At 41.7% G+C, this 27,941-nt stretch overlaps 1 protein-coding gene across 3 annotated transcripts in view; it reads left to right on the top strand.

Annotated features, from left to right (window-relative positions):
- CD226 (CD226 molecule) overlaps positions 1-27,941 on the top strand; it is a 141,339-nt gene that overhangs the window by 31,414 nt on the left and 81,984 nt on the right. For 2 of the 3 annotated variants that reach the window (XM_054538076.2, XM_054538077.2), the window contains exons 3-4: positions 23,951-24,120; positions 24,414-24,749. In XM_054538076.2, the coding sequence (XP_054394051.2) occupies positions 24,075-24,120; positions 24,414-24,749 (382 nt within the window). In that variant the 5' untranslated portion in view covers positions 23,951-24,074. Of the gene's footprint in view, positions 1-13,097; positions 14,789-23,950; positions 24,121-24,413; positions 24,750-27,941 lie in introns of those variants that run through there. The other variant, XM_024235980.3, reaches the window with a different exon arrangement.

The raw sequence follows: 27,941 nt of genomic DNA, 5'->3' as shown, positions 1-27,941 counted from the left end.
ACAGGCTGTAACATATAGCCTAGGTGTGTGGTAGGCTCCACCTTGTAGTTTTGTGTAAGTGCACTCTAGGATCTTCACACAATAAGGAGGTTGCCTAATGATAGATTTCTCAGAATGGATTCCTATTGTTCAGCGATGTGCGATTGTTCAGTAAGTTCTCACTTAGCATCATTGATAGGTTCTTGGAAACTGTGGCTTTAAGTAGAACAACATGTAACAAAACTAATTTTACCGTAGGCTAATTGATATAAATAAAAGCTAAGTTTTGATGGCATATTTCTGGTCACAAAAACATCACCAAACTTCTAAATAAAGACCCCAAACACTTATAATATTAAACATTGAAATAAATGTGAGCTATACATACTTTGAAGAAAGATGAATAAAGACAAGCAAGATAGTTATTTACCCAATATTTAAGTTCAGGGTTTTGGGAGGCCAGATTCCATCCCAGCAGCTCAGGGTGCAAGGCAGGAACCAGCCCTGGACAGGACGCCGTTCCATCACAGGGCTCACTCACACACACCGACACTCACCCAGACTGGGACCATTTAGACATGCCAGTGAACCTAACCTGCACAGCTTTGGGATGTGGGAGGAAACTGGAATACGTGAAAACCCATGCAGACATGGAGACAGCATGCTAACTCCACAAGGACAGTGGCCCCAGCCAGGCATCAATTTTTTTTTCTCATCAATATTACAATGAAATGTCATTGAATAAAATGACATTATTTGTGGACCGGTGTAGTTTGAGAAACAGTGGGTTAAACTAAGCTCGATAAACTTCTTTGCTGCTGAACTTACCAGAGCTTTTAATGTGCTGTGTTGAGTGATTTCTGTGTCTACAAAATGGGAATAAAGTGTGTAGAATTTCCTAATCCTGTTTATCCACATAATGAACATTTTCCAAGATGTCAGTGGCAATTGGAGGATGCACTTTGGGAATCATTGCGTTAGGGAGTCAGTTTGTTCATTTACATCTCGGACTCAAGGTGTATCATAAAAGGAATCACTGACCTACAGAACTGTAGCTGGCTTCCTAACTGCTGTGATGCTCATTTTATTATGTGTTGAGTGGGGGGAAAATGACTCCCATAGGTGGGCTATGGGGTGTTGAGGTTGAAAGTGTGGGTCTACAGTCAGATATCTGGGTTGAAATCCTCGCTTTGCTACCTAGAGGGTGAGGGAGGACATTGGGAAAATTACTTAACCACTCGGTGCCTCAGTTTCCTCAAATGTAGCATGAAAATAGTAGCAATTCCTGCTCTCTAATATTTTAAAAACAGTTAAATGAATGAAACATATAAAGCATTAGAGGGTGTCAGACACATAGCAACCATCCAACGGTCACAACCTGGCGTGTGAATCATCAGAGCATTAAGTGAGATGGTTTGTGAGGCATCTGTCTGTCAATACTGTTACTCTGAAAGCATTCATTTGGAATGTGGACCTGAGGGAAGGCTGTTGTAGGATGAGTTAGGAGAAGGTGAATCTCTGGCTCCACAGTGGATTCTTTGAGAGCTAGGAATAGTGAGAATGGAGGTGGAGAGGCAGAGGTCACTCTTACAAATATTTTCATGGAGACTCTTCAGGAGTTGGTGGTTGAATATGAAATGTAAAAAGGACAAGCCAAAGATGGCATCAAGATGGAGCCTCTGTGCTGGGGGAGTGGCTTCCATGAATGATGTGTATCCTGGATATCAATGTGTAAGACAAGATTTTAGTGTTCTAGTTAAAAATGATAGCTATTTCAGTTTCTGGTTTTAATAAATGCAGGAAAATTAAGAGTTTCAGTCCATTTGTGCACACACCTGAAACCTGATCAATGTTGGTGAAGGAACAATCTGATTACACAGTTGTACTACAAGGAAAATTATGCCCATGATGCAACTTTGAACTTTGAGGACATCGCAGCTTTTTATTGAGGGCACTGAAGTGGAGGAATGGCTCCTCTGAGAGGAAATTAAGCAAGAGAAAGGCATGCTGGTGCTCAGAATGAAGAAGAGAAACAATACAACAAGGAAGAATTGAAAAGGCCCCTAGAGAAATCAATATGCATAAATTAAAGAATGGGAGAAGAGGAGATGTGATTGCAATAGCAGAGAAAATTTAAGTAAATAGGATCTTGGTAAAATGACTTAAAATAAGCCAAAGGTATAAAATATAACTCACTCTGCATATATAATCATGGACTTTAACCCAACTTTGTTTTCATCTTATTTCTCATTTTCTTGGATAGTGCTTGTGGATCCTAACATTTGGAAACCCAGAATACCATTATTAGAAAGGAAAAAGTCTAAAAGCATTTGAACAACAAATATTTTAATGAATTGGTATCTTTAGTTGAAAACGTATTAAATGTGTGTGTATTGTTTAACTTCAGTTGAATATTTTTGTTTAACTTTAGTTGAATATTTTTTCTTCTGTCTTTATTTTTCATGATCTTTTCCTTCAAGGTGTCTTCCCAGCAGTCCTCAAACCAGAGCAGTGAACACCTGAATGAGTGGATTTTCCCAGATAATTCCGCTTATTTCTGTGCGTTAATTCTGAGTCAATGCTTTTGGGAAGAAGAAAGGAAATTAATTAGTATCTGGCTGGTGTGGTAGGCAGAATAATGACCCTCCCAAGGATATCCATATCCTAATCCCTGGAACCTGTAAATATATGACTTTTCATGACAAAAAGGACTTTGCACATGTGACTAAGGTTAAGGACCTTGAGGTGGAGAGATTAGTTTAGCCTGGATTATTCAAGTTTGCCTAGTGTAATCCCAGAGTCCTTAAGGTGGATGAGGGAGGCAGAGTGGAGTCAGCAGGAGATGTGAAGAGGGAAGGTTCAGGCCAGTGCCTTACTGCGGACTTAGAGATGGAGTGGGGCCACGAGCCAAGGAAAGCAGCTGCCTGCAGAAGCTGGCAGAGGCAAGGAGCAGGTTCCCTCTTGCCTGGAGCCTTCAGAAGGGCACACAGCCCTGCTGCTACTTCCGTTTGAGCTCTGTGAGACCCACACTGGATTCCTGACCTAACATTTTTTTTTAATTTAAACTACTAAATTTGTAGTAATTTACAGTGGCATGTAGAGAATGAATACAACATCTCTTAATACCTACATTATGCCAGACAGAGAGAGAGAGAGGGAGAGAGAACACACAGAAAACAGGAGAGAGAAGAGAGAGAAACCCGGGAACTGCTAGATAAGACAGAGATAGAGAAAGAGATAGAACCAGTGCAGAACTGCCCAGAAAGCTGCCCTGCAGAATTATGAACTGCTTTTGTTTATGCCAGGGGTCTCCAGCCCCCAGGCAGTTGACTGATACCGGTCTGTGGCCTGTTAGGAACCAGGCCACACAGCAGGATGTGAGCAGTGGATGAGCAAGTGAAGCTGCATCTGTATTTATAGCCACTCGCCGTTGCTCACATTACCACCTGAGCTCCGCCTCCTGTCAGATCAGCAGCAGCATTAGATTCTTATAGGAGCACAAACCGTATCGTGAACTGTGTGAGTGAGAGATCTAGGCTGCAACCTCATTATGAGAATCTAATGCCTGATGATCGGTCACTGTCTCCCATCACCCACAGATGGGATTATCTAGTTGCAGGAAAACAAGCTCAGGGCTCCCACTGATTCTACATTATGGTGAGTTGTATAATTACTTCATTATATATTACAATGTAATAATAATAGAAATAAAGTGCACAATAAAGGTAATGTATTTGAATCATCCCGAAACCATCCCCCCTCCCTGGTCTGTGGAAAAATTGTCTTCCACAAAATTGGCCCCTGGTGCCAAAAGGGTTGGAGACCACTAGTAGGCCACTAAACTTTGGGGTAGTTTGTGATTTCATGATAGGTAAAATAGATATAGATGAGATCGGTTCTGGCCAAGGAAGCATGAAAGCGTCTGCAGTGTAAGGTTTTTCTTGCTGGTGAAGGAGCCTCACAGGAAGGAACGGATTGCGCTTTTCTGCCTCTGGACCTTTCCCTGAGGATGCTCTGTCAGAGTCGCAGCATGTCCTGAAGGGGCAGGGAAAGAGGATATGCTGTGCTGTGTGCCTGCAGTGGGCAGAGGAGCTGTGGGTGGGAACCCCAGGCAGTGGCCACATTCACCTCGGTTTCCCTTTCAACATGGCTGACTGACATTTCCCTCTGTAGCAATGTATTAGACCTGAGGTATCAGTTAAAGGCTAGTCAGGAAGAGGGAAAAAAATCTAGATATTTATGCAGAATAGCATTTAAAACAGAGGGTGAGGGAGCTGCGAATCTGAAGGCCTGCATGCACAGGCTTGAAGGAGTCTCCTGAGTTCAGATTGACTTGAAAGTTTCAACAAGTCAGAAGTTCCAGCACAGGAAGAATCCACTGGCTCATCTACAGCTGTCTCCAGCCCGGGTGCAGGGAGTTTCTGGGAAGATCCCAGAAAGGAGGCTGCTTCAAGTCTCCTCTATGGAAAGTCCTCACATCTCACCACAGCTAAAGAAGAACAACAAGCATACATTTCCACAAGTGGAATTGTGACAATTATGACTGTCAGTTCGACAGCAATGAAATCCTACTTCTTTTCTGATTTCCAGACCTCATGCAAGTGCCTTTGGTTGACAGAATCTCATTTGGAATCCTGCTGCCAGGGTTTCTGGCAGGTGCAGCATCCAGTCTTGCAGCCCCTAGATACAGGGCTCTTAGGGTGGCCGTAGAGTTTGCCATCCAAATCAAGACACTTTTGAAAATGAAATGTAAGCTTGGTAATAAATACAACAAGGTGAATATTGGACTGGTTTCAGGGAGCCCAAGCGATGTAATGCAGAAAGCATAGACAGAGAAGATGCTGCTGCTTGGCAGGAGGCAAGCGGGTGCATCTGGTCAACCATGGCATTATATCTCCTTCTGGGATGCAGTGAAGGCCCAGCAGGAGAAAGCCTTAAGCTCTCCCTTTGAGCCAGCACTTGTATTTATTAAGATCCTATTGGACATTTTGGCACTTCCTTCCCGCTCTTTATTTATTATTTATTTTTTATTATACTTTAAGTTCTAGGGTACATGTGCACAACATGAAGGTTTGTTACATATGTATATATGTGCCAAGTCGGTGTGCTGCACCCATTAACTCATCATTTACATTGGATATATCTCCTAATGCTTTCCCTCCCTCCTCCCCCAACCCCACAACAGGCCCCGGTGTGTAATGTTCCCCTTCCTGTGTCCAAGTGTTCTCATTGTTCAATTCCCACCTATGAGTGAGAACATGCAGTGTTTGGTTTTTTGTTCTTGCGATAGTTTGCTGAGAATGATGGTTTCCAGCTTCATCCATGTCCCTACAAAGGACATGAACTCATCCTTTTTTATGGCTGCATAGTATTCCATGGTGTATATGTGCCACATTTTCTTCATCCAGTCTATCATTGATGGACATCTGGGTTAGTTCCAAGTCTTTGCTATTGTGAACAGTGCCACAATAAACATATGTGTGCACGTGCCTTTATAGCAGCATGATTTATAATCCTTTGGGTATATACCCACTAATGGGGATTGCTGGGTCAAATGGTATTTCTAGTTCTAGATCCTTGAGGACATTGCCACACTGTCTTCCACAATGGTTGAACTAGTTTACCATCCCACCAACAGTATAAAAGTGTTCCTATTTCTCCACATCCTCTCCAGCACCTGTTGTTTCCTGACTTTTTAATGATTGCCATTCTAACTGGTGTGAGATGGTATTTCACTGTGGTTTTGATTTGCATTTCTCTGATGGCCAGTGATGATGAGCATTTTTTCATGTGTCTTTTGGCTGCATAAATGTCTTCTTTTGAGAAGTGTCTGTTCATATCCTTTGCCCACTTTTTGATGGGGTTTTTGTTTTTTTTCTTGTAAATTTGTTTGAGTTCTTTGTAGATTCTGGATATTAGCCCTTTGTCAGATGAGTAGGTTGCAAAATTTTTCTCCCATTCTGTAGGTTGCCTGTTCAGTCTGATGGTAGTTTCTTTTGCTGTGCAGAAGCTCTTTAGTTTAATTAGATCCCATTTGTCAATTTTGGCTTTTGTTGCCATTGCTTTTGGTGTTTTAGACATGAAGTCTTTGCCCATGCCTATGTCCTGAATGGTATTACCTAGGTTTTCTTCTAGGGTTTTTCTGGTTTTAGGTCTAACATGTAAGTCTTTAATCCATCTTGAATTAATTTTTGTATAAGGTGTAAGGAAGGGATCCAGTTTCAGCTTTCTACATATGGCTAGCCAGTTTTCCCAGCACCATTTATTAAATAGGGAATCCTTTCCTCATTTCTTGTTTTTGTCAGGTTTGTCAAAGATCAGATGGTTGTAGATGTGTGTTATTATTTCTGAGGGCTCTGTTCTGTTCCATTGGTCTATACCTCTGTTTTGGTACCAGTACCATGCTGTTTTGGTTACTGTAGCCTTGTAGTATAGTTTGAAGTCAGGTAGTGTGATGCCTCCAGCTTTGTTCCTTTGGCTTAGGATTGACTTGGCAATGCAAGCTCTTTTTTGGTTCCATATGAACTTTAAAGTAGTTTTTTCCAATTCTGTGAAGAAAGTCATTGGTAGCTTGATGGGGATGGCATTGAATCAATAAATTACCTTGGTCAGTATGGCCATTTTCACGATATTGATTCTTCCATCCGTGAGTATGGAATGTTCTTCCATTTGTTTGTATCCTCTTTTATTTTGTTGTGCAGTGGTTTGTAGTTCTCCTTGAAGAGGTCCTTCACATCCCTTGTAATTTGGATTCCTAGGTATTTTATTCTCTTTGAAGCAATTGTGAATGGGAGTTCACTCATGATTTGGCTCTCTGTTTGTCTGTTATTGGTGTATAAGAATGCTTGTGATTTTTGCACATTGATTTTGTATCCTGAGACTTTGCTGAAGTTGCTTATCAGCTTAAGGAGATTTTGGGCTGAGACAATGGGGTTTTCTAAATATGCAATCATGTCATCTGCAAACACGGACAATTTGACTTCCACTTTTCCTAATTGAATACCCTTTATTTCTTTCTCCTGCCTGATTGCCCTGGCCAGAACTTCCAACACTATGTTGAATAGGAGTGGTGAGAGAGGGTGTCTCTGTCTTGTGCCAGTTTCCAAAGGGAATGCTTCTAGTTTTTGCCCATTCAGTATGATATTGGCTGTGGGTTTGTCATAAATAGCTCTTATTATTTTGAGATACGTCCCATCAATACCTAATTTATTGTGAGTTTTTAGCATGAAGGGCTGTTGAATTTTGTCAAAGGCCTTTTCTGCATCTATTGAGATAATCATATGGTTTTTGTCTTTGGTTCTGTTTATATGCTGGATTACATTTATTGATTTGTGTATATTGAACCAGCCTTGCATCCCAGGGATGAAGTCCACTTGATCATGGTGGATAAGCTTTTTGATGTGCTGCTGGATTCGGTTTGCCAACGTTTTATTGAGGATTTTTGCATCGATGTTCATCAGGGATATTGGTCTAAAATTCTCTTTTTTTGTGTGTGTGCCTCTGCCAGGCTTTGGTATCAGGATGATGCTGGCCTCATCAAATGAGTTAGGGAGGATTCCCTCTTTTTCCATTGATTGGAATAGTTTCAGAAGCAATGGTACCAGCTTCCCCTTGTACCTCTGGTAGAATTCGGCTGTGAATCCGTCTGGTCCTGGACTTTTTTTTTGGTTGGTAGGCTATTAATTATTGCCTCAATTTCAGAGCCTGCTATTGGTCTATTCAGGGATTCAACTTCTTCCTGGTTTAGTCTTGGGAGAGTGTGTGTGTCCAGGAATTCATCCATTTCTTCTAGATTTTCTAGTTTATTTGCATAGAGGTGTTTATAGTATTCTCTGATGGTAGTTTGTATTTCTGTAAGATGGGTGGTGATATCCCCTTTATCATTTTTTATTGCATCTATTTGATTCTTCTCTCTTTTCTTCTTTATTAGTCTTGCTAGCGGTCTATCAATTTTGTTGATCTTTTCAAAAAACCAGCTCCTGGATTCATTGATTTTTTGAAGGGTTTTTTTGTGTCTCTATCTCCTTCAGTTCTTCTCTCCGCTCTTTAAATTCTAAGAACAAAACTGCAAAATAAGAGTTAAGATCATAGCCAGGCAGCAATTGTTTTGTGAACTCTTACTATATGCTGGGCACTGCTCTTGGCACTGGGGATACAGCTAGGGTGATCAGCCGTCTGGGTTTGCCTGGGGCTGTCCTGGAGTCAGCACTTCAAAGTCCTGAGTCCTGGGAAACTACCTGGCACCAGGAAAACACAGACAGTTGGTCGGTTTGCTACAGCAGTGAACAAGGCAGTCTTCACATCAAGGAACACATGTTCAAGTTGGAGGGTCCAGAGACGAACACAAAATACAAACATAAGACAACTTTACATGGAGTGTGCCAGCAGGTTAGAATGAATTTAAAGTATTTATTTGTATATTGGTTCATCTGTTTATTTTATAAAATGAGCTGTCTTCTTCTCTTTCCAGTGGATGAAAGAGCTGGTTCCCTCAGCACACTGTTTGGTTTTTGGAACCACTGTTGACCGCCTCAAGCAGGTGCAGGTAAGGGTGAATAAATGCCCTTGCCTGGGGTAAGGCTATGGAAGGACCTTTTCCGGCTGATGCAGCATGCCCTTCCTGAATCTGTATAGTCTTTGGGGCCAAGGAGCCAACTTTTCAAATAGGCCACATGTCCTAGGAAGAGGAGGGTGAGACTCTGGCCCTGCTCCCTTTGAGAGCCAGAATTGTTAGATGCTTTCTGATGGCTGAGGGCAATCCTTACTGAGGCATGGGTAGAAGACATACCCCAGCCCTTTAAGTGAGCTAGCTATGAGGGAAGGTGGGCTGGACCCAGGGGTACCTGGTCCCTGCTATATCAAGGATGACCCACTGTCCTGGTTTTCCTGGATCTGAGGGGTTTTCTTCAAACCCACTGACCCCTTGGTGGCTCTTAGGGTGACCATAAAGTTTGTCACCCAAATTAAGACATTTTGGAAAGTGAAATGCAAGGTTGTTAATAAATACAACAAGGTGTATATTGGACTGGATTCAGGGAGCCCGAGAGATGTGATCTTAACCACGTTAGGTAACATTGTACCAGATTCAGATTCCAGGGAGGTGCAGCCAATGTATGGCTGAGGCTGGAGACCCTCCCTCATTTAGGCACGCTGCTAAGGTGGTGGGTTTTGGGGACAGTGACTGTTCTGTAGATGCTAACTAAGCAGTTCAGATATAAGCGACATTGTGTAATTGCAGATGAAAATGTTCTCAGTAAAATATTCTAGAAAGAATATATCTTAATTTAAGCAATATGAGGTTTCTGCCATTTTGGAAAATGAAATTTTCTTTAAATAATCTGAGATACAGCGGTATTGAGAGTTCAGGAGTCAAAACAACCTTTTTGACACTGAAAGTGTTAAAAGACCCTCAGTGGATCCCGACAAGAGTGGAGCCCATTGGGCCACGGGTGACATGAGGTGGGGGCTGCCTTCCTGGACGATCAGCCGTGGCCTAGCTGGGATCTGCGCTGCCATCAATGCGCTGAGGACTGGAGGTCCCACAGCTAGCCAGACATGGAACAGGATTTGAACCCAAGTCTCTCTGCAAAGCTCACACTCTTACTTACAGGATGGCAACTCTCGCCCACTTTACTAAGTAGCCATAATGCAGTGTGCAATGTTATCAAATAGTTGCAGCAGAAAGGGATGTGGAATGCAGAGGAGAAAGGCATGAGCTTTGTCAGGGGACTGGGACTGGGGGAAAGAGATAGTGGGTATCTGCAAGTCCCTGTTTGTCCATATAGCTGTACTGCTGGCTGCTGCTTCCTGGTGTCATTTAGAAAAATTCCCAGAGAAGAACTTAGCACTTACCCGGGCCTGTTACTTGAGGTCTGGAGTCCTTAAGATGTGTGTGTAAGTACTTATTTCCCTGAAACCTTGAGACCCTCAAGAGAGGGGGACTAAAAACAGTGGAGGAAGAAAAGAACAGTGGCCAAGGGAGTCGTGGGTGAAGTTTGCTGGGCCCTTGGCAATGCTAAAACCAGGTAAGAACCAGGGTGTGGATTTCTGCTCCAGGGAGCACTTTTCACAGCAGTTCATCCATTGCTTACTTTTATGGGGATATGTGTGTTGTAAAAGGTCTTCAATGATTGATTGTGCAAACATATAACATTTCCACAATATACTAGGTGAAGACCTTTTAGCAGAGTGCCGTCAATAAGTGCCTCATGAATAGCCATTCATAGCCTGACCTGCTTAATAATGTAAAAGAGTATAAAATTCCAGGTTACTAAAAAAAATATTTTTGATGCATTCTCAAAATTGGGTCTTGCCATAGAGGAGCATAGGACATACCTTCATTTATTCAAGACTTCTTTTATTTCCTTTGATAAATTAGCAAATTTCTTTGTTTAAATCCTACAAATTCTTGAGATACATTCATATATATTCACACGGGCACACATTTATACCTACATATACATACGCATGTGTAAATTTTGCTGTTCTTTTGGGTAGGATATACAATAAAGCTACTGAGTCTTATAAAATTATTTTGCTAGGTAGCTTATTAAATTCTTTTCTGTTTTATTTGACCATGTTCTCTAGGCGGATCACCTACAAATCCTACATTTTAAATAATTTTCAAGGTTTACAGCTCCTATTCCTTTTTAAAATCTATTACATTTAGTTAAAACCTCCAGAATATGTTAAATATTGACAGTGATTGTGGCCATCCTTGTCTTATTTCAAAATTGAATTGAGATTTTTCTATTGTCTCACTATCAAGGTTGCTGTTAGTTTCTCATAAATTTTCTTTGTCATGCTGATGAAATTGTAAAATTGCTATGAGTCTTTCCCAGGAAAGGATATTTAAAATTATCAAGTATCTGGCCAGGCACAGTGGCTCATGCCTGTAATTCCAGCGCTTTGGGAGGCCGAGGCAGGCGGATCACCTGAGGTCAGGAATTCAAGACCAGCCTGGCCAACAAGGCAAAACCCTGTTTCTACTAAAATTACAAAAATTAGCCATGCGTGTTGGTGCATGCCTGTAATCCCAACTACTTCGGAGGCTGAGGCAGGAGAATCACTTGAACCCAGGTAGTGGAGGTTGCAGTGAGCCAAGATCGTGTCACTGCACTCCAGCCTGGGCAGTAGAGCAAGACTCCATCTCAACAACAACAACGAAAATTGTCAAGTATCTTTTTGGCATTTACTGGTTGTGTTCATCATCATTGCCTTTTGTTGCTGGGGGAAATTGAGATATTTGTTCTGCAGTAGCTCCTGCTTTCTACGTTCAGTTCGTTGCTTCCTTGTGGTCTCGTAGTGTCCTTTAACTCAGTCTTTTATTGCCTGTATTTTCTTTCTTTTCTTTTTTAAGATGGAGTCTCGCTCTGTCACCCAGATTGGAGTGCAGTGGTGCAATCTTGGCTCACTACAACCACTGCCTCCCAGGTTCAAGTGATTCCCGTGCCTCAGCCTCCGAAGTAGCTGGGATTACAGACGTGCACCACCACAACCGGCTAATTTTTGTATTTTTAGTAGAGACGGGGTTTCACCATATTGGCTAGGCTGGTCTTGAACTTCAGGTGATCCGCCTGCCTCGGCTTCCCAAAGTGCTGGGATTACAGGTGTGAACCACCGTGCCCAGCCATTGCCTGTATTTTCTATGCACTGCTGGTTACTTCTAGAGGCTTGGCTGCATTCAGGCTCAGCTACTCGGGGAAGAGTACTTTCCAGGTGGCGCGGCTTTCTTCCTGCTGCATCTTGTCGGGAGCCCCCTCATGCCTGGCTGTGCCATATTTAGTGAGATTACGGCTGATCCGAGGGCTCAGGTATTGTCAATCAGCAGCACCTTTCATTATAAGGTTCCCCATTAACCTTCCACCTCATGGTTTTAGCATCTATTAACAATTGTCTCCATCTATTATTTTAATAGGGGTTGCAAAATGGTGACTTAAAAAATAACTATGATTGTTTTTTCCACTTAGTAGCTGAATTTTCCTATAAAGAGAAACTCAGGTCACCTTGAATTATAATTTGTACAGGAAAGGCAGGGTAAATGCTTGATTCTTTCTTTCCTTACCCTTTGTTAGTACCTTGGTGACCTTAGAAAAAAAGAGGAAGGAGGTAGCTGATGTGATGCTGCAACTGGGGATGTGATGACTTTTGCTGTTTCCTGCTTCTGTCAACAACTGGTTAAAGAGTATCTTTGCTTTAAATTGTTCAAAAAGCCTTTTGTAAGGGTCATGAAAAAGTGTTGGAGAAAGGGCTCTTGTTGATCTCTGAGTGGTAATCTTCATTCTCTCTCACTACTTTCCCTCTTTACATCCATTTGTTCTGCTGGTTAGAACATTTGGGACATCTGTTTTCTGGAGGGATAGGGCAATTTAATTTGTCTCAGGTTATTTTTATTGTTTGTTTTGTAATTTATTATCGATCGTGTGATATTTCAACATTTCCCCTGTTTGCTGAGTAAAATTCTGTAGTTCCATGTTGGGGGAACAATGTTGCATCCTTGGGGCCAAGATCTTGGGATGCCTGTGTTTCCTTGGAAATGATTCAAAGCTAAGTCTTGGGTTCATTGTATTTATTACAAGATTTCGAGAGCCTCCAAGAGGAAGCTAAATAAACCAGAGAGGATAGACCTCTACAGAGAAACAACAAAAGATATCTCCATTGTGCCTCCCTTAAAAATAGCAATAGCTAAATAATTAAAAAAAAAATAGCAATAGCTTTATTATGGGATGTGGGTGATAAGAAGGAGAAGGATATGTGTGTGTGTGTGTGTGTGTGTGTGTGTGTGTGTATTTGCCTGTGAACACTGAATTAGGGAGTGACCATGAAAAAGTAATTTGGGAAAACCCCCCAGCCTGTATCAATCTGGATTTTGTGAGTCAGGGAGTAAGCAAAAGATACTTTCAAGCCAGGTCCCTGTAGGTATGAGCATCAGCTACTGTCATGATAGATAGGATTTGCATTCACCCTATTGTGAACCACGTGGGTAGACGGTGACTGTTTCAGCCGATGTATGAGGTTCACTTCAGGGCCCACTGAATAATTTCGAGGAAGAGTTTTGACTCAAAAGAAAACTTGTCTTTGGGTCTGTCCTGCAAAAATCAGTGGGTGTTTTGGGTCAAGGCTGTTTTTGTCTTTTTCCTTGAGAAAATAGAAAGTTGAGGCAAAAAAGCAGCCCCAATGATGGCAGATTGGAAACAAGATGGAATTGGGATTGTGATCACAATATGGAGACCTTACAGATGGAAGTCATTGCATGGCTTCGTCCTCATTCTACAAGTGCTGACTGAGCACCTGGCATGGGCAAGGGCCCTGTGCAAGGATCTGATAGAGCAGGGATAAGAGACTTTACCTGGGCCTGGAAGTGCCTATCAGGCTCTAGTAAAAAATGCAGTGAGTGAATAGGCATAATAGGATGTGGCAAGTATTTCAGTGAGGACATATTTGGGGTTCTCAGGAAACTCACAGGACAGATGTGGGCCCCAGGGAGAGTATAAGATACATTTGAGCTGAGACCTGCTGGATGGGAGAGGGATAAGAGGTGAGGAAACTCCACGTGCAAAGGCCCTGCCCCATCAGAGCATTGTCCTCAAATTACACAATGTAAGTTGGATGAGCAATAAAGGCTAGGAGTGAGCAGAAGACTTATAAGACATAACACTGGGAAAATGGCAGTGATCAATGACACAGGCCTTGCAAGTCAGTAAGACATTTGGATATTCTCTTGAGGACAGTGAGGCATTGAAGGGAGTGACGAGAGTCAGGCAGGTGTTTGAGAAGCCTGCTCTACCTCTGGCCCACAATAAGGCTCAGTAAACACTGTGTCATGAGAGGCAGTATTGTACTTTCTTCTCCCTTGCTTTCTTATATGCAGTGGTCCAGCAGAAGAGACCAGTCCTGTACCTGCGATGCATAATTAAATGTGCAGGGTAGGGCAGCCCCATGAGTGCCTTCTCACCTGTCAAACGTGGTCCTTCCTTCCTAGTCTTTCTATGAATTTTACACACTAAAGCCTCAGCGACAATCCTTCATGGCGGTTTAACCAGCAGGGAACCTCCATACCCTAGTAAATCAAAGGAATCAATAAAACTAACTTTGCCATGGCCTGGTGCAGCAAAAAAACCTAGTGTTTCTAAGAGACAAAAGCTGCTAAACGTGCAGGGTTAGTGCTCAGGAAACACCAACTTGTGTACTTTTTCTGTCGGAGAATGGGAGGCAAAGAAAAAAAAAGAGAGTATCTAGAAAGTAAGACCGAAAGATACTTAGATATGGGCAGAGATAAGGAAGCTTCTTGACTTAAAGAGACGGCTGAATCTAATATGCTTTGATTGGCAGGAAAAAAAAAAAACGGGGAAGAAAAGGCAAAGAAACAAACTGATTTCGGCAGGGAGTGTAGTTTCTGTTTAGAGCTAGAACAAAGGAGAAGTGCGTCCTTTCAAATTGTAGATTCTTTGGGGGAAAAGAGAGACAGAACTTTATCTGAGTTTGGAATGAGTCTGAGTAGCTGCAATAGTAAAGTTGCTTCCAGAAGCAGGTAAACTTGACTTCAAAAAACCCTGCTTCATGAAATATTAGTGCTTCACTTCAGTTGCTATCTGAAGAAGTTCTGGTAGAGAGAAGAGCTCAAGAGCACTGACAGAGTCAGCTCCCCTCAGCTCCTGCAGTGCTAATTAAGGGAGGGAGCAGCGGGGAGCTTGCAGTGACCAAGAGGGGGTTGAGGCTAAGAGGCCGCGATAAACAGGATACGATAAAAGCCCTTAACCAAGACACAGATGGGAAGAAGCGTTAGAGCGAGCAGCACTCACATCTCAAGGTTAGTAACCTTCTCAGAAAAAAAGACTGGATGTGTCTGAGCTCAACTTTTTAAATTAATCGTGTGCGAAAGGGTGGGGGCTGCAAACCATGGCAAGTTGATGCAGCAGGAAAAGAGAGTTGCCGGAAAAAGCTGGAGTAAGTTAAATGCTCGGTGTTCTGTGAACTGTTTAATGAGGGGTGCAGTTTGTAGTAAAAGGGTGCCAGTTAAGTACTTTTTCTCAGTCTGTCTCTAGAAATGTATTTATAATAGATCCGATCGTAAAGTTCTTGAGAATAAGAAAACTGAGCTAATTTTACTGGCATCTGGTCTGTCAAGCTAAATCTTCCTTTTCTCCAGCAAGACTGAACAAGGATGAACTTAAATAATAAATGTCCATGATCCAAAGATTTATTGTCCTACTCAAGGGTTGGGAAACTTTTTCTGTAAAGGGCCAGATAGTTAGTATTTACTTACAGCTTTGTGGGCCATGTGGTGTCTGTCAGTTGTGACCTAACACCTCTTGTTTCCAGCATTGCAGCACAAAAACAGTGGCGGGTGGTATGTAACCAAATGAACATGGCTGTCTCCAACCAAACTGTTTATGGAAATCAGATAGTGGGCTGCATTCAGTCCTCAGGCCATAGTTTCAGAACCCTGTCTTAGAGGATCCCTGCTAAACCCCAACTGGAGTCTCTGTGTTGACTGGAAGTGGGGTTCTACTGGTCACTCAGCGGTAGCCTCACTCCTGGGGACATGTGTGACTTGCCAAGGTTCTAAGGGTATCATGGTCTAGAGGAGACCATGTGGCCCACATTGGAAAGATTCTCTTAATGAGATTATTTGAGGAAGGGAGCAGAAACCCAGACTATTGTGTTCCTGTGGAAATCTTTTTTTTTTTTTTTGAGACGGAGTCTCGCTCCTTCGCCCAGGCTGGAGTGCAGTGGCGCGATCTCGGCTCACTGCAAGCTTCTGCCTCCCGGGTTCATGCCATTCTCCTGCCTCAGCCTCCCGAGTAGCTGGGACTACAGGTGCCTGCTACCACACCCGGCTAATTTTTTGTATTTTTAGTAGAGATGGGGGGTTTCACCGTGTTAGCCAGGATGGTCTCGATCTCCTGACCTCATGATCCGCCCGCCTCGGCCTCCCAAAGTGCTGGGATTACAGGCGTGAGCCACCGCGCCCAGCCTCCTGTGGAAATCTTACTGGAAGCATGAGCCTCTTAACAGCTGGGGTATCCCAGCAGAAGGCAGGCAAACCCTCACATCTGAGAAAGAGCGGAGGGAGCAAATGACCTCTCACACTATAATCTTCCCAGCCCCAGTCACTTGTTCTGAGTTTAGCTAGATTTTCTGTTTGCAGTCCTCTGCCTTCCAGCATGTGAATAGTTTTCCAAGCAGGTGTCGAAAGGTATCAGAGCAGATTCTCCATCACACACATCAGGTGTTTTTGCATAAACTGGGGAAGGTGGGGTCATTGACTAGACACTAGGAGACTCCTCCCAATGCTCAGAAACCGTAGAGACATCTGGGGAAGCAGGACATATTGTAGGTAGCAGAAACAACGAAACTGAGGTGACAGGGAAGGTTCTGGCTGCGTGGACAGCCTACAGGAAGAAGAACAGTGTGGCTGAAGAGTGTTCCCCATCCCCACCCCCACAGGCCACCTAGGAGTCTGCATGCAGAGGCAAGCTTGTGAGATGAATTCATGCTCATGTGGTTAGCTGAGACATTTTTAATAGTAGAGAAATCCAGTAATATTTTGATTAATGACTTCCTTGAGGACAAAGCTCTTTTATACAGACAGCTCTATTAGAAAAAAAACCTCAAGCCAAAATCCCTTCATAAATCATGCAAAAAATGGCTGCTGACACAACAAAAATAGCTCAAGCACCATCTCTATTTGTCTTTGGTTAGATGTTGATAAATAGGGCTCATCTCTAGCAAAGTCGTAACAGCTGGACTTTGTCTTCAGCTGCAAGTCTTTCTGCCCCTTTCATTCGAATCCGTGACCTCTAGAACCCTCGATTCCAGGGTGCAAATACACAAGTTCTCTTCATCTCTTTACTAGTTGGCTCTGGATGCCTTGGGAATGAGGAGTTCTTACAAGTTATTACCAGTTAGTACCCCTTCTCCAATCCTCCTCACATGCACCTCATTTCTTCATCCTGGGTGAGGAAGTTCACTTTGGGCCCGATCATAGAAGCCACTGAGAGTGGATGATGCTACGTTTGATCTCATTTCCTTTAGGATTTGAGGCAGCACAGTGTTGCAGATGCCTGCTTGGCCCTCGGCCCTTCTACCTCTCTACCTGCACCTCTACCCCACTCTACCCAACCCTGACCCCTCCCTCAGAAAATATATATGTTTTGGCATTTGTTTAATAAGCACATAATGATTTTTTAAAATGTCTTAGATCATTTATCTGACAACCTCGACTATCATGATCTTTTGCATTACTGATTTCCAGCTGTTATCACAAAGTTGTGACACAGAGTGTGTCCGTGGACTCCATGCTTAGACTGTACTATGCTAATGTACCGTATTCTTAGAATGTACTTGGCATCTTTGGACCGGGGCGGTTGGGGGATCAACTGAAATCAATTAATACCTGGCCAACAGCAAGATGGGGTGGCCTCATTCATTGGTAAGACCTGGGGTGAATGTGGACACATACTATTCACTAGTAATAATTTTTAAAAATTGAGGTGAAATTCACATAACATTGTTCACCTAAGATTTACTCAATATTAAACTTTTTTTTTTTTTTTTGAAATGGAATCTTGCTCTGTTGACCTGGCTGGAGTGCAGTGGCACAATCTCAGCTCACTGCAACCTCCACCTCCTGGGTTCAAGCGATTCTCCTGTCTTAGCCTCCCAAGTAGCTGGGATTACAGTTGCGCACCACCATGCACAGCTAATTTTTGTATTTTTAGTAGAGTCGGGGTTTCACCATGTTGGCCAGGCTGGTTTTGAACTCCTGACCTCAAGCAATCCACCTGCCTTGGCCTCCCAAAGTACTGGGATTACAGGTGTGAGCCACCACACCGGGTCAAGATTAAACATTTTAAAGTATACAGTTCAGTGGTATTTAGTACATCCACAATGTTCTGCGATGACTGCTTTTATCAGATTCCAAAACATTTTCATCATTTTAAAGAAAACCCCATACCTTAAACAGTCACTCCCTATTCCCTCCTTCCAACAGTCAATCAATTGGCAAATCACCAATCTGCTTTCCATCTCCATGGATTTAACTATCTGGATATTTCATATAAATGGATTCTTACAAAATGTGGCCTTTTGTTTCTGCATTCTTTGACTTAGCATAATGTTGTCAAGGCTTATTCATGTTGTAGCATGCATTAGTCCTTCATTCCTTTTTATGGCTGAGTAATATTCCATTGTATGGATTTGATCACAGTTTGTTCATTCATTCATTCACCTACCTGTTGGCAGACGTTTGGATCATTACCACCTTCTGGCTTTTGTGAATAATGCTGCTATAAACATTGGTCTACAAGTATTGGTTTGAGTATATTCTTTTGAGTATATACCTAGGAGTAAAACTTCTGGGTCATATACTAATCCTGTTGAACGTTTTGAAGAATCTCTAAACTGTTTTTCACAGCAGCTGCATCATTTTACAATTCTTTACAACACTTGTGCAACAGTACACAAGGGTTCCAATTTCTCCACATTTTCCCTAACATATTTATTTTTCTCTTTTTGGTTATAGCCATCCTAGTAGATATAAAGTGAGTTCTCATTGTGGTTCTTATTTGTGTTTCCTTATTGACTGATAATGTTGAGCATCTTTTGGAGAAAAATGTCTATTCAAGTACTTTGCCCATTTGAAAATTGGGTTGTTTCTTTTATGTTAAAGTGTGAGAGTTCCTTATATATTATGGATATTAGACCATAATCAGATAGATTATTTGCAAATATTTGCTTGCATTCTGTAGGGTGACTTTTCACTTTCTTGAAAATGTTCGTTGATGCACAAAAGTTTTTAATTTTAGTAAGTCCAATTTATTTTTTTCTTCTGTTTCCCATAGGTTTGGTGTCATATCTAAGAATCCGTTGCCAACTTCCAGGTCTTAAAAATTTACCCCTGTGCTTATTCTAAGATTTCTACAGTCTGAGGTCTTATATTTAGGTCAACCCATTTTGAGTTAGTTTTTATGTTTCATGGGTGGTAGGGATCCAATTTCATGCTTTTTGCATGTGGCTATCCAGTTGTCCCAGGACCATGTATTGAAGAAGCTATTCTTTCCCCATTCAGTGGGGTTGGCACCTTGTTGAATATCAATTGTTCATAGATGTATGGGCTTATTATTGTTTTTATTTGTATAAATTCAAGGGGGTACAAGGGCAGTTTTATTATGTAGTGGTGAAGTCTGGACTTTTAATATAACCATCACCTGAATAATATATGTTGTACACATTAAGTAATTTCTATCCCTCACCCCTTTCTACTCTCCCATTCTTCCAAGTCTCCAATGTCCATTATTGCATACTATATGTCCATGGGTACACATTATTTTGCTCCCATTTATAAGTGAGAACATGTGGTATTTGAGTTTCTGTGTCTGAGTTGTTTCATTTAATATAATGGCTTCCCGGTCTATCTATGTTGCTGCAAAAGACATGATTTCATTCTTTTTATGGCTGTGTAGTATTCCATTGTGTATATGTACCACAGTTTCTTTATCTAATCCTTCATTGATGGGCACTTAGGTTGATTCCATATCTTGGTTACTGTGAATAGTGCTGCAATAAACATATAAGGGCAGGTATATTTGTAATATAATGATTTCTTTTCCTTTGGGTAGATACCCTGTAGTGAGACTGCTGGATCTAATGGTAATTCTATTTTTAGTTCTTTGAGGAATCGCCATACTATTTTCCATAGACGTTGTACTAATTTACATTCCCATGAACAGTGTATGAATGTTCTCTTTTTGCCACATCCTACCTAACATCTGTTTTGATCATCATTTCAATTTCCTTGGTCTATTTGTCTATGTATATGCCAATACCCACACTGTTTTGATTACTGTAGCTGTGTGCTACGGTTTTGAAATGGGAAATGTTAGTCTTTCAGCTTTTTCTTCTTTTTCAATACCATTTTGGCTATTCAGGACCCCTTGCAATTCTATGTAATATGTTCAGACTTCAGAGTTGGTGGATTCAGTAGCTCAGTAATGCCATCTGAGCCCCACATTTCTGTCTCTCTCTACCACCCTGTTTGTCCTCAGGCTGATTTCCTTCAATATGGCTGCCTGTGGTAACCAGGACAGCATTCTTGTTCATGCATAATGAGAGGAGATAAAGATAGAAACAGGGATGGAGAGAAGAGAAATTGTTCACATTCCATGCTGTTTTTCTGGCATGGAATGTGAATAACTTCCTTCACTCTGATGGGCCAACTCAGGCCATAGTTGGCTTCTCTGACCCCTCAAATCAATCATAGTTTTCAGGCTGGGCATGGTGGATCACGCCTGTACTCCCAACACTTTAGGAGGCCAACGTGTACAAGTGCAGAATTACATGAGTCCAGAAGCTCCAAGCAAGCCTTGGCAATGTAGCAAGACCCTGTCTCCGCAAAAAATAATTTTTAAAAATTAGCTGAGTGTGGTGGCTCACGCCTATAGTCCCAGCTACCCAGGAGGCTGAAGTGGGAGGGTCACTTGAGACCAGGAGTTTGAGATCAGCCTGGGCAACATAGCAAGTCCCCACCTCTATACACACACACACACACACACACACAAAATCATAGTTTTCAGTAGAATATAGCTTCGATTTGTCATAATATCTCTGTGGCAAGTGGAAAGGGGTGGATACTCAAACTCAGGCATGATACTGCTAGGAGTGAGGAAAGTGAAATGGGTGATGGTCAGTTATCTTTCTAATAATTTAAATCTGATCATATTATTCTGGTGCTTAACAATCTCCAATTGCTCTTAGAATTGTACCAGGAAGTATATAAGGCAAATGTACTCCCACCCCACTCATTTCTACGTCTTTCTGTTTCCATCTCCCCTCAATGGGTCCAGCTACAATGATTGAAAAACTTCCACAAAGTCTCTGACTTTGTGCACCTGCTCTCCTATCCACCTGGACTGCTCGTCCTCACACCTGGCCACACCCTGCATGTGGCCACAGCCTTCTGCTTCTGCAGATTCCAGAACACACTTCACTGCCCAAGAGCCTTTCCCGACCACCAACCTGACACAGCCTCTGCTTGGCTGCAGCCCCAGCCATTCTCTCCCATGCCTGTGTGTGTTGCTTCCTTTTCATAATGTGACATGCACCTCATAACTGTGCATTTATTTGTATGTTCATCTGATGTCTGTCTTTCCAACTAGACTGGGAGCATGAAAAAGTTTTTCTGTAAAAGAGCAGGTGGTATGTTAGACTTTGGCCATACACTCTCTGTTTTGAGATCACGCCAGATGCAGTATGTGTGTGTGAGAGAGAGGGAGAGACACAGAGTGTGTGAGAGTGTGCAAATGTGTGTGTGAGCATGTGTAAATGCATGCATGTGTGCATGAGTGTATGCATGTACGAGTGTGTTCGAGAGTATATGTGCAGATGCATGTGATTGTGTGAGATTGTGCATATGTGAGCATGTGTGAGAACATGTATAAGTGCATGCGTGTGTGTGTGCATGTGTGTGAGTGCATGTATATGTGAGTGTGTTTGAGAGTATGTGTGCACCTGCATGTGATTGTGTGAGTGTGTGAGAAAGTGTGAATGTGTGCATATGTGAGTGTGAGAGCATGTGTAAGTGCATGCGTGTGTGTGTGGATGTGTGAGAGTATGTGTGTACATGCATGGGATTGTGTGAGATAGTGTATGAGTGTGTGAGACTGCATATGTGAGTGTGATAACATGTAAGTGCATGAGTGTGAGTGTGCATGGATGTGAGTATGTGTGCACATGCATGTGATTGTGTGTCTGAGACAGTGTGAGCGTGTATGTGGGTACATGTGTATGTGTGTGCATGTTGTGTGTGTGAATGTGTGTTAGAGCATGTGTGAGTGCATGTGTGAGTGAGACTGCAAGTGTGTGTGAGTGCATCCATGTTTGGGAGACAGCATGTGTGGGTTCATGCATTTGAGTGTGTGAGTGTGTGTGTCAGTGTGTGCATGTATCCATGTGTGTGTTTGTGTGTGAAGGGACACAGGTCTGAGGCAGAAGATAGGAGTGAAGGAGGGGTACTTAGGGGGATCCTGTTCTCAGGACCTTAGGAATTCTCTGGACTTGGTTTAGCCCGGGATTTGTAGTTTCATTTTTGCTGGTGCCTGTCAGGAGAAAATCTTGTCATTAGGACATAATAGATGAAATTAATTTTTCCAATTCTGATGGAAGTCTTCCATGTCCTTGCCACTCCAGTTTGTTCTGTACAGTGACCAAGATTATCTTTCCAAAATGCGAAGCTCTGTGCACCGCTTCCTCCATCAGCTCCTCGGCGGCTCCATGTTCCTCTCAGGGATGTGTTAACGTCACAGGCGTTACTGAGAGCCTGCTTTGCCTGAGGAATTGTGCTGGGTGCTGGAGTTACAGAAGTTAGCATGACGCCACGGTTTCTGATTGCTATGTTTCAGTTCCTTTATGTGTGTCACTCAGGTCACTTTTCAATCCAGACTCGTTTTCGGTCACTTCCCCACCCACTAGACTGTAGTCATACCATTTCCTGAAACACTCGCATTGTCACGCCTCTGTCTTTCCCCTACTTTTTCTATAAAACCTTTTCCACAATCTATTAGGATGATTTGTTCTCTCTCTGGCTTTCATAAAACTTAGCAAATGACTTGTATAGAGATGATCATGTTTTGCTATAATAAATTGCTTGTAAAATTGATATGACCCGCTATATTATGCATAACCTGAGAGCAGAGATGTGTCCTCTTTATGATTGTATTTCCAAGGGACTAAGCAGAGGACCCGGCATAACTCAGTAAAATTTGGAGGAATTGTTGCATTGACTTATTTACAAAACAGAGATAACAGATACCTCTTTTGACTACATCACAAAACAACTAGAGGCACAAATAATATCATAGATGTGAAAGCTTTTAGAAAACATAATGCCATATAAACACAAGGTGACGCCATGCTTGATCATATGTACACATTACAATTTTGTTCTGATTATCATTACATTGTTGATTTTATGTTCCCTGAGAAAGTTCCCACATTAGATACTCATGCTGAGTAGTCAACACTTGCTGATACACTTTGAGACTGAGTCACAAACAAAGTTCAGGGTCGGCATTAGATAAAATTGCCTTCAGTGGTTTCTGCTCCTATTTTTCCCAATTTTTACTCATCTTCTGTTTTGACAGTCTTACCAGGGTCAAATGCATTTATACAATTCCTCTTTTTATAGGGGTATACTTTTTATACTGACATGCTGATACGTTCCTAACAAGTTCTTAAGAATTGGAACTTGTATTTTATAAGAGAAAGAAGAGAGCAATGGTGAACCTGAAAAATGAATCCTGTTTTGATATTGTACTATAATTATGTAAGATATGACCCCTGGCAGAACCTGGGGGCAGGGACCTCTCTGTACTCTCTTTGTGACTTCTTGTGACTCTATAATTATTTCAAAATCAAAAGTTAAATCTCTCATAATGGTAGATCTGCATATGCCTTGGGCCACCGTACTTTTGTATCTGATGGGCTTTTGATCTGTTTTTTGGTCTTCATCAAAGCAAATGCCTGAGATCAGCAAGGAGGAAGAGGTGAGAGGAAGGCTACAGGATGGGCTGTCAGCACTGGGCGTAGGCTCCCTCCACCCACTTCAGCCTCTGCCTCATCTTATGCTCTCAGTGAGGACTTCTCTGCTCCATGCGTGTACCACCTTTCACTTATTATTTATATTTTTACATCTTTATTTTAGTTTCTGCCTCCTCCGCATAGAATGTAAGTTCTATCATGGCAATATATATATATTTTTTTGTATTATTGTATCCTCATTGCCTACAGCAGAGTTAGGCACAGATAATGCATGCAGCACATGTTTGTTGAATGAATGACTCCCTGTAGAAAATGAAAGCCCGAAAATAAGCCGACTGGTTCTCCGAGAGAGAAGTAACTCAAATCTGCCCATCCTTATAAAGGAGCAAACCTGACTTTTCAGCTAAGGCCTTTTCCTGTGTTCATACTTTAGAAAAAGAAGACACGACTGATAACATCTGAGAGGAAGGAAACTGCATTGTGCCGGGGATCTGCATGTCACATTATAAAAAGCAATTTTTTTTTTAATAGACCAGCCTTTCAAACAGTTTCCAGAGATGGATTATCCTACTTTACTTTTGGCTCTTCTTCATGTATACAGAGGTAAAGATGATCTTTATATCTTCATTTAACATTTTTGCTCCTGTTTTTGTTCATATAGTGTGGCATATTCAGAATTTACAATGCTCTTTAGTTGGCTAGGATAATTTCTCACTTGTTCAGAAAAACTAAAAGTTACATTTTCCAATTATCAGCAGGACACCTTTTTAGACGAAGGCAGAAACTGTCAGCTTTTACCGTGATCTCAGTGCACTAGGTCTTCAAAAGCTTAAGATATTGATTTGGTGTTTCCATCATCAAGGCTAACAGAATTAATGTGATGTTGTGTATTTCAGCTCTATGTGAAGAGGTGCTTTGGCATACATCAGTTCCCTTTGCCGAGAACATGTCTCTAGAATGTGTGTATCCATCAATGGGCATCTTAACACAGGTGGAGTGGTTCAAGATCGGGACCGAGAAGGATTCCATAGCCATTTTCAGCCCTACTCATGGCATGGTCATAAGGAAGCCCTATGCTGAGAGGGTTTACTTTTTGAATTCAACGATGGCTTCCAATAACATGACTCTTTTCTTTCGGAATGCCTCTGAAGATGATGTTGGCTACTATTCCTGCTCTCTTTACACTTACCCACAGGGAACTTGGCAGAAGGTGATACAGGTGGTTCAGTCAGGTAAGGGCAAGTTTGTTTTTTTTTTAATCCCTTTTTATCCACCTACAACATTTGTTTCTATAAAGCCCAAATAGAAGCTATAGAATGTCTTCTCGTATTTCTGTGGCATTCTCCAATTCCATTTCTAGATGTTTTGATGTTACTGCTTTGAAGGAGTAATCTTGGGAGTCTGTTTCATTTTTCTGACTGTGCTGTTTTGTCTGAGTAGAAGTGCCTTTCAAATTTGAATGTAGCTGAAGAAAGCACAGGTTTTATGTTGTCTTAATGATAACCTGAGCCTTGATTAAACTGATGTTGGCAACACATGGGTTCAGGATCCTTTCAGGGCTTTATCACAGTGACATAGCACCATTCCCTTCTGCTGGACACTCAGCAACCACATCAACCCCTGGGTGTTCAAGGTTCTTCCTACAGTACCAAATCTAAGTTTGTTTTCTTTCTTTCTTTTCTTTCTTTTCTTTCCTTTCTTTCCTTTCCTCTTTCTTTCTTTCCTTTTTTCTCCTTCCTTCTTTTTTTTTTTTTTTTTTTTTTTTTGACATAGTCTCACTTTGTCACCCAGGCTGGAGTACAGTAGCATGATCTGGATTCACCGCAACCTCCAGCTCCTGGGCTCAAGTGATTCTGCTACCTCAGCCCTGCAAGTAGCTGGGACTACAGGTGTGCACCACCACTTGATATGGTTTGGCTGTGTCCCCACCCAAATCTCATCTTGAATTCCCATGTGTTGTGGGAGGGACCTGGTGGGAGGTAATTGAATCTTGGGGGCAAGTCTTTCCCATGCTGTCCTCATGATAGTGCCTAAGTCTCATGAGATCTGATGGTTTAAAAAAGAGGAGTTCCCCTGCACAAGCTCTCTGTTTGCCTGCTGCCATCCGTGTAAGACATGACTTGCTCCTCCTTGCCTTCCACCTTGATTGTGAGGTTTCCCTAGACATGTGGTACTGTAAGTCCAATTAAACCTCTTTCTTTTGTAAATTGCCCAGTCTTGGTTATATCTTCATCAGCAGCGTGAAAACAGACTAATACACCATGCCAGGTTAATTGTTGTATTTTTTTGTAGATATGAGGTTTCAACATGTTGCCCAGGCTGGTCTTGGATTCCTGAGCTCAAGTGATCCAACTGCCTCGGCCTCCCAAAATGCCAGGATTACTGGCATGAACCACCAAGCTTGGCCCTGGCTCTGTCTTTCACCTCATCCAGGTTTAGCTAGAGAGGACACTTTCTTCATAAATTGTGAGCTGTGGTGTCAGAAAGAACCCAATGATCCCTTGGAGTGTTTTTTGCTTTATCTACCAGAGATTGTGGTTTTGTCTTTCTAGTGATGACTACATGAACTGGTTTGTAGTATATTGGAAACACTTGGGTTTATAGTCATCACTTTCCATCAACCTTGTGTTAGTTGCTTGATCCCTCTGAATCTCAGGTTCCTGAAGAAGAAATGGGGTTGGTAGTACCATTCTACTTGTTGAATGGCTGACAGACAATATATTTAAAGAACTTGGCCCATGGTAGTCAGAGAATGATACATCTTATTATTATTTCCTATGCTTGTGATCCAAAAGGACTAATAATGAAATTTTCAGATATTAGTGACAATCTAAAGAAGGGAATATTTTTGGAGCTGTGTGTTTCTTGTGCGGTGTCCCTCAAATTATACTCATGGCTGTACAGAGAGAACATTTTGTGACATCTGACATAATAGTGCTTTATTTTTAAGGGATCTATGCTCTAAAAGAACAATTACAGAATTATATGAGGGATATCAAATGGTCAGGAGATAAGAAACATCTTCATATATTTAGTTTTCCCTTTCTCTTTAGGTGTAGCTAGGGTGAAGACTAATTTTGTGTATATAGCTGAGGCTTATAGAGTGTGAATTTGCAATGTTTCCTTAGTTAAATGTTTATTTATTAAAGACTCCATTTCACCATACAAGTCCTCATTTGCTGTTGTATGTAGACACCTGTTAAATCCTGCTTGGAAGTTTTTACTGTGTAGTTCACTATAAATCAGTCAGGCCGGCGAAGTAGAAGATTGGCAAAGCTTTTAACATAGAGTGAGCCATTGGAAACAAGGCCTGAGCCACCAAAGCTAGAACAGGATGCACTCCCCACTGCTGCCTTGTGTGGTGTGCCTTTAAAGTTTGGGTTCCAAATTAGCTGTTTTGGTTTCTGTCACAGGACAACCAATTGAAAACAGCTCGACCTTTCAAGATAGAGGATGGAGCTAACCTGTAGAGAACTAAATGATTGTTGTTACGCAAAGGTAGGATTTTTAACATCACATATGAATAGCCTTAGGAATATTTCCTGTTGTTTTCATCCAGATTTGTTGTTACTGCTAGTTTTTGAGGTTAGGAAAAGAGAGCTTTCCCCTTCATGGGGCTTAAAAAAATACAATGTGGAGATTTTCAGTCAGTTATCAGTCAGAGGAAGGAATACCAGCTGTCCATCTAGTTTGAATTCTTCATGATGGTATCCTTAGCCATGATCCATTGCTCTTGTTTTGATCATTTATATTTTAAAGAGCAGATTGATGCAATGGGCTAGTGAGGGCATTCTACCCTATTTTGAGAGTTTGAGAGCTTCACTTTTTAAAACTAAGAATGATAGTGAGTTTAAAAAATATTAGTTGTATTTCAAAATTAACCTTAGGTGTGCTTAAAATTTTCTTATGTACTTTAGTAACAACATACTGGGATTGTAAATATTGTACTTTTGTATACTGTAAAGGGGGAGTTGAAAATACATTAAATAGTAAAAAAAAAAAAAAAATCAGAGAGTTGAATCTAGAAATCCTAGTTTGTATAATAGATTGTAAGAACTTCAGAAGGATGAAGGAGTTGGGCCCTATGCTCTGTAAATATGTTGATTTTTGCTATTTATTGATAGCTTATTATGTGCGGAATTTTACGTAGTCTGGATCCTCATAGACTTCCTCCTTGAATCTCCTGTGTGCACTTGAACGTTTGTATTGCCTGATTTTACAGGTGATGACATCGAAGTGCAGTGAGGGCTAGTGGTCTTTCCAAGGCCCTAAGTTTCACATATGTTGCAGCAGATAAAGTTGCAAATTGATGTAACTGTCAGCCTGGGGGACATGGGAACCCACAACGGCCCTCAAAGAAGTAGACCTGGGCCGTTGTACCTCCTATCAAAGCTACCCTCCTCCAGCTTTCAGCCTAGAGTTTA

Source organism: Pongo abelii, chromosome 17 (genome assembly GCF_028885655.2).
Source record: "Pongo abelii isolate AG06213 chromosome 17, NHGRI_mPonAbe1-v2.0_pri, whole genome shotgun sequence".
In the NCBI taxonomy this organism is placed as follows: domain Eukaryota; kingdom Metazoa; phylum Chordata; class Mammalia; order Primates; family Hominidae; genus Pongo; species Pongo abelii.
This window is presented reverse-complemented; position numbering and strand designations above follow the sequence as displayed.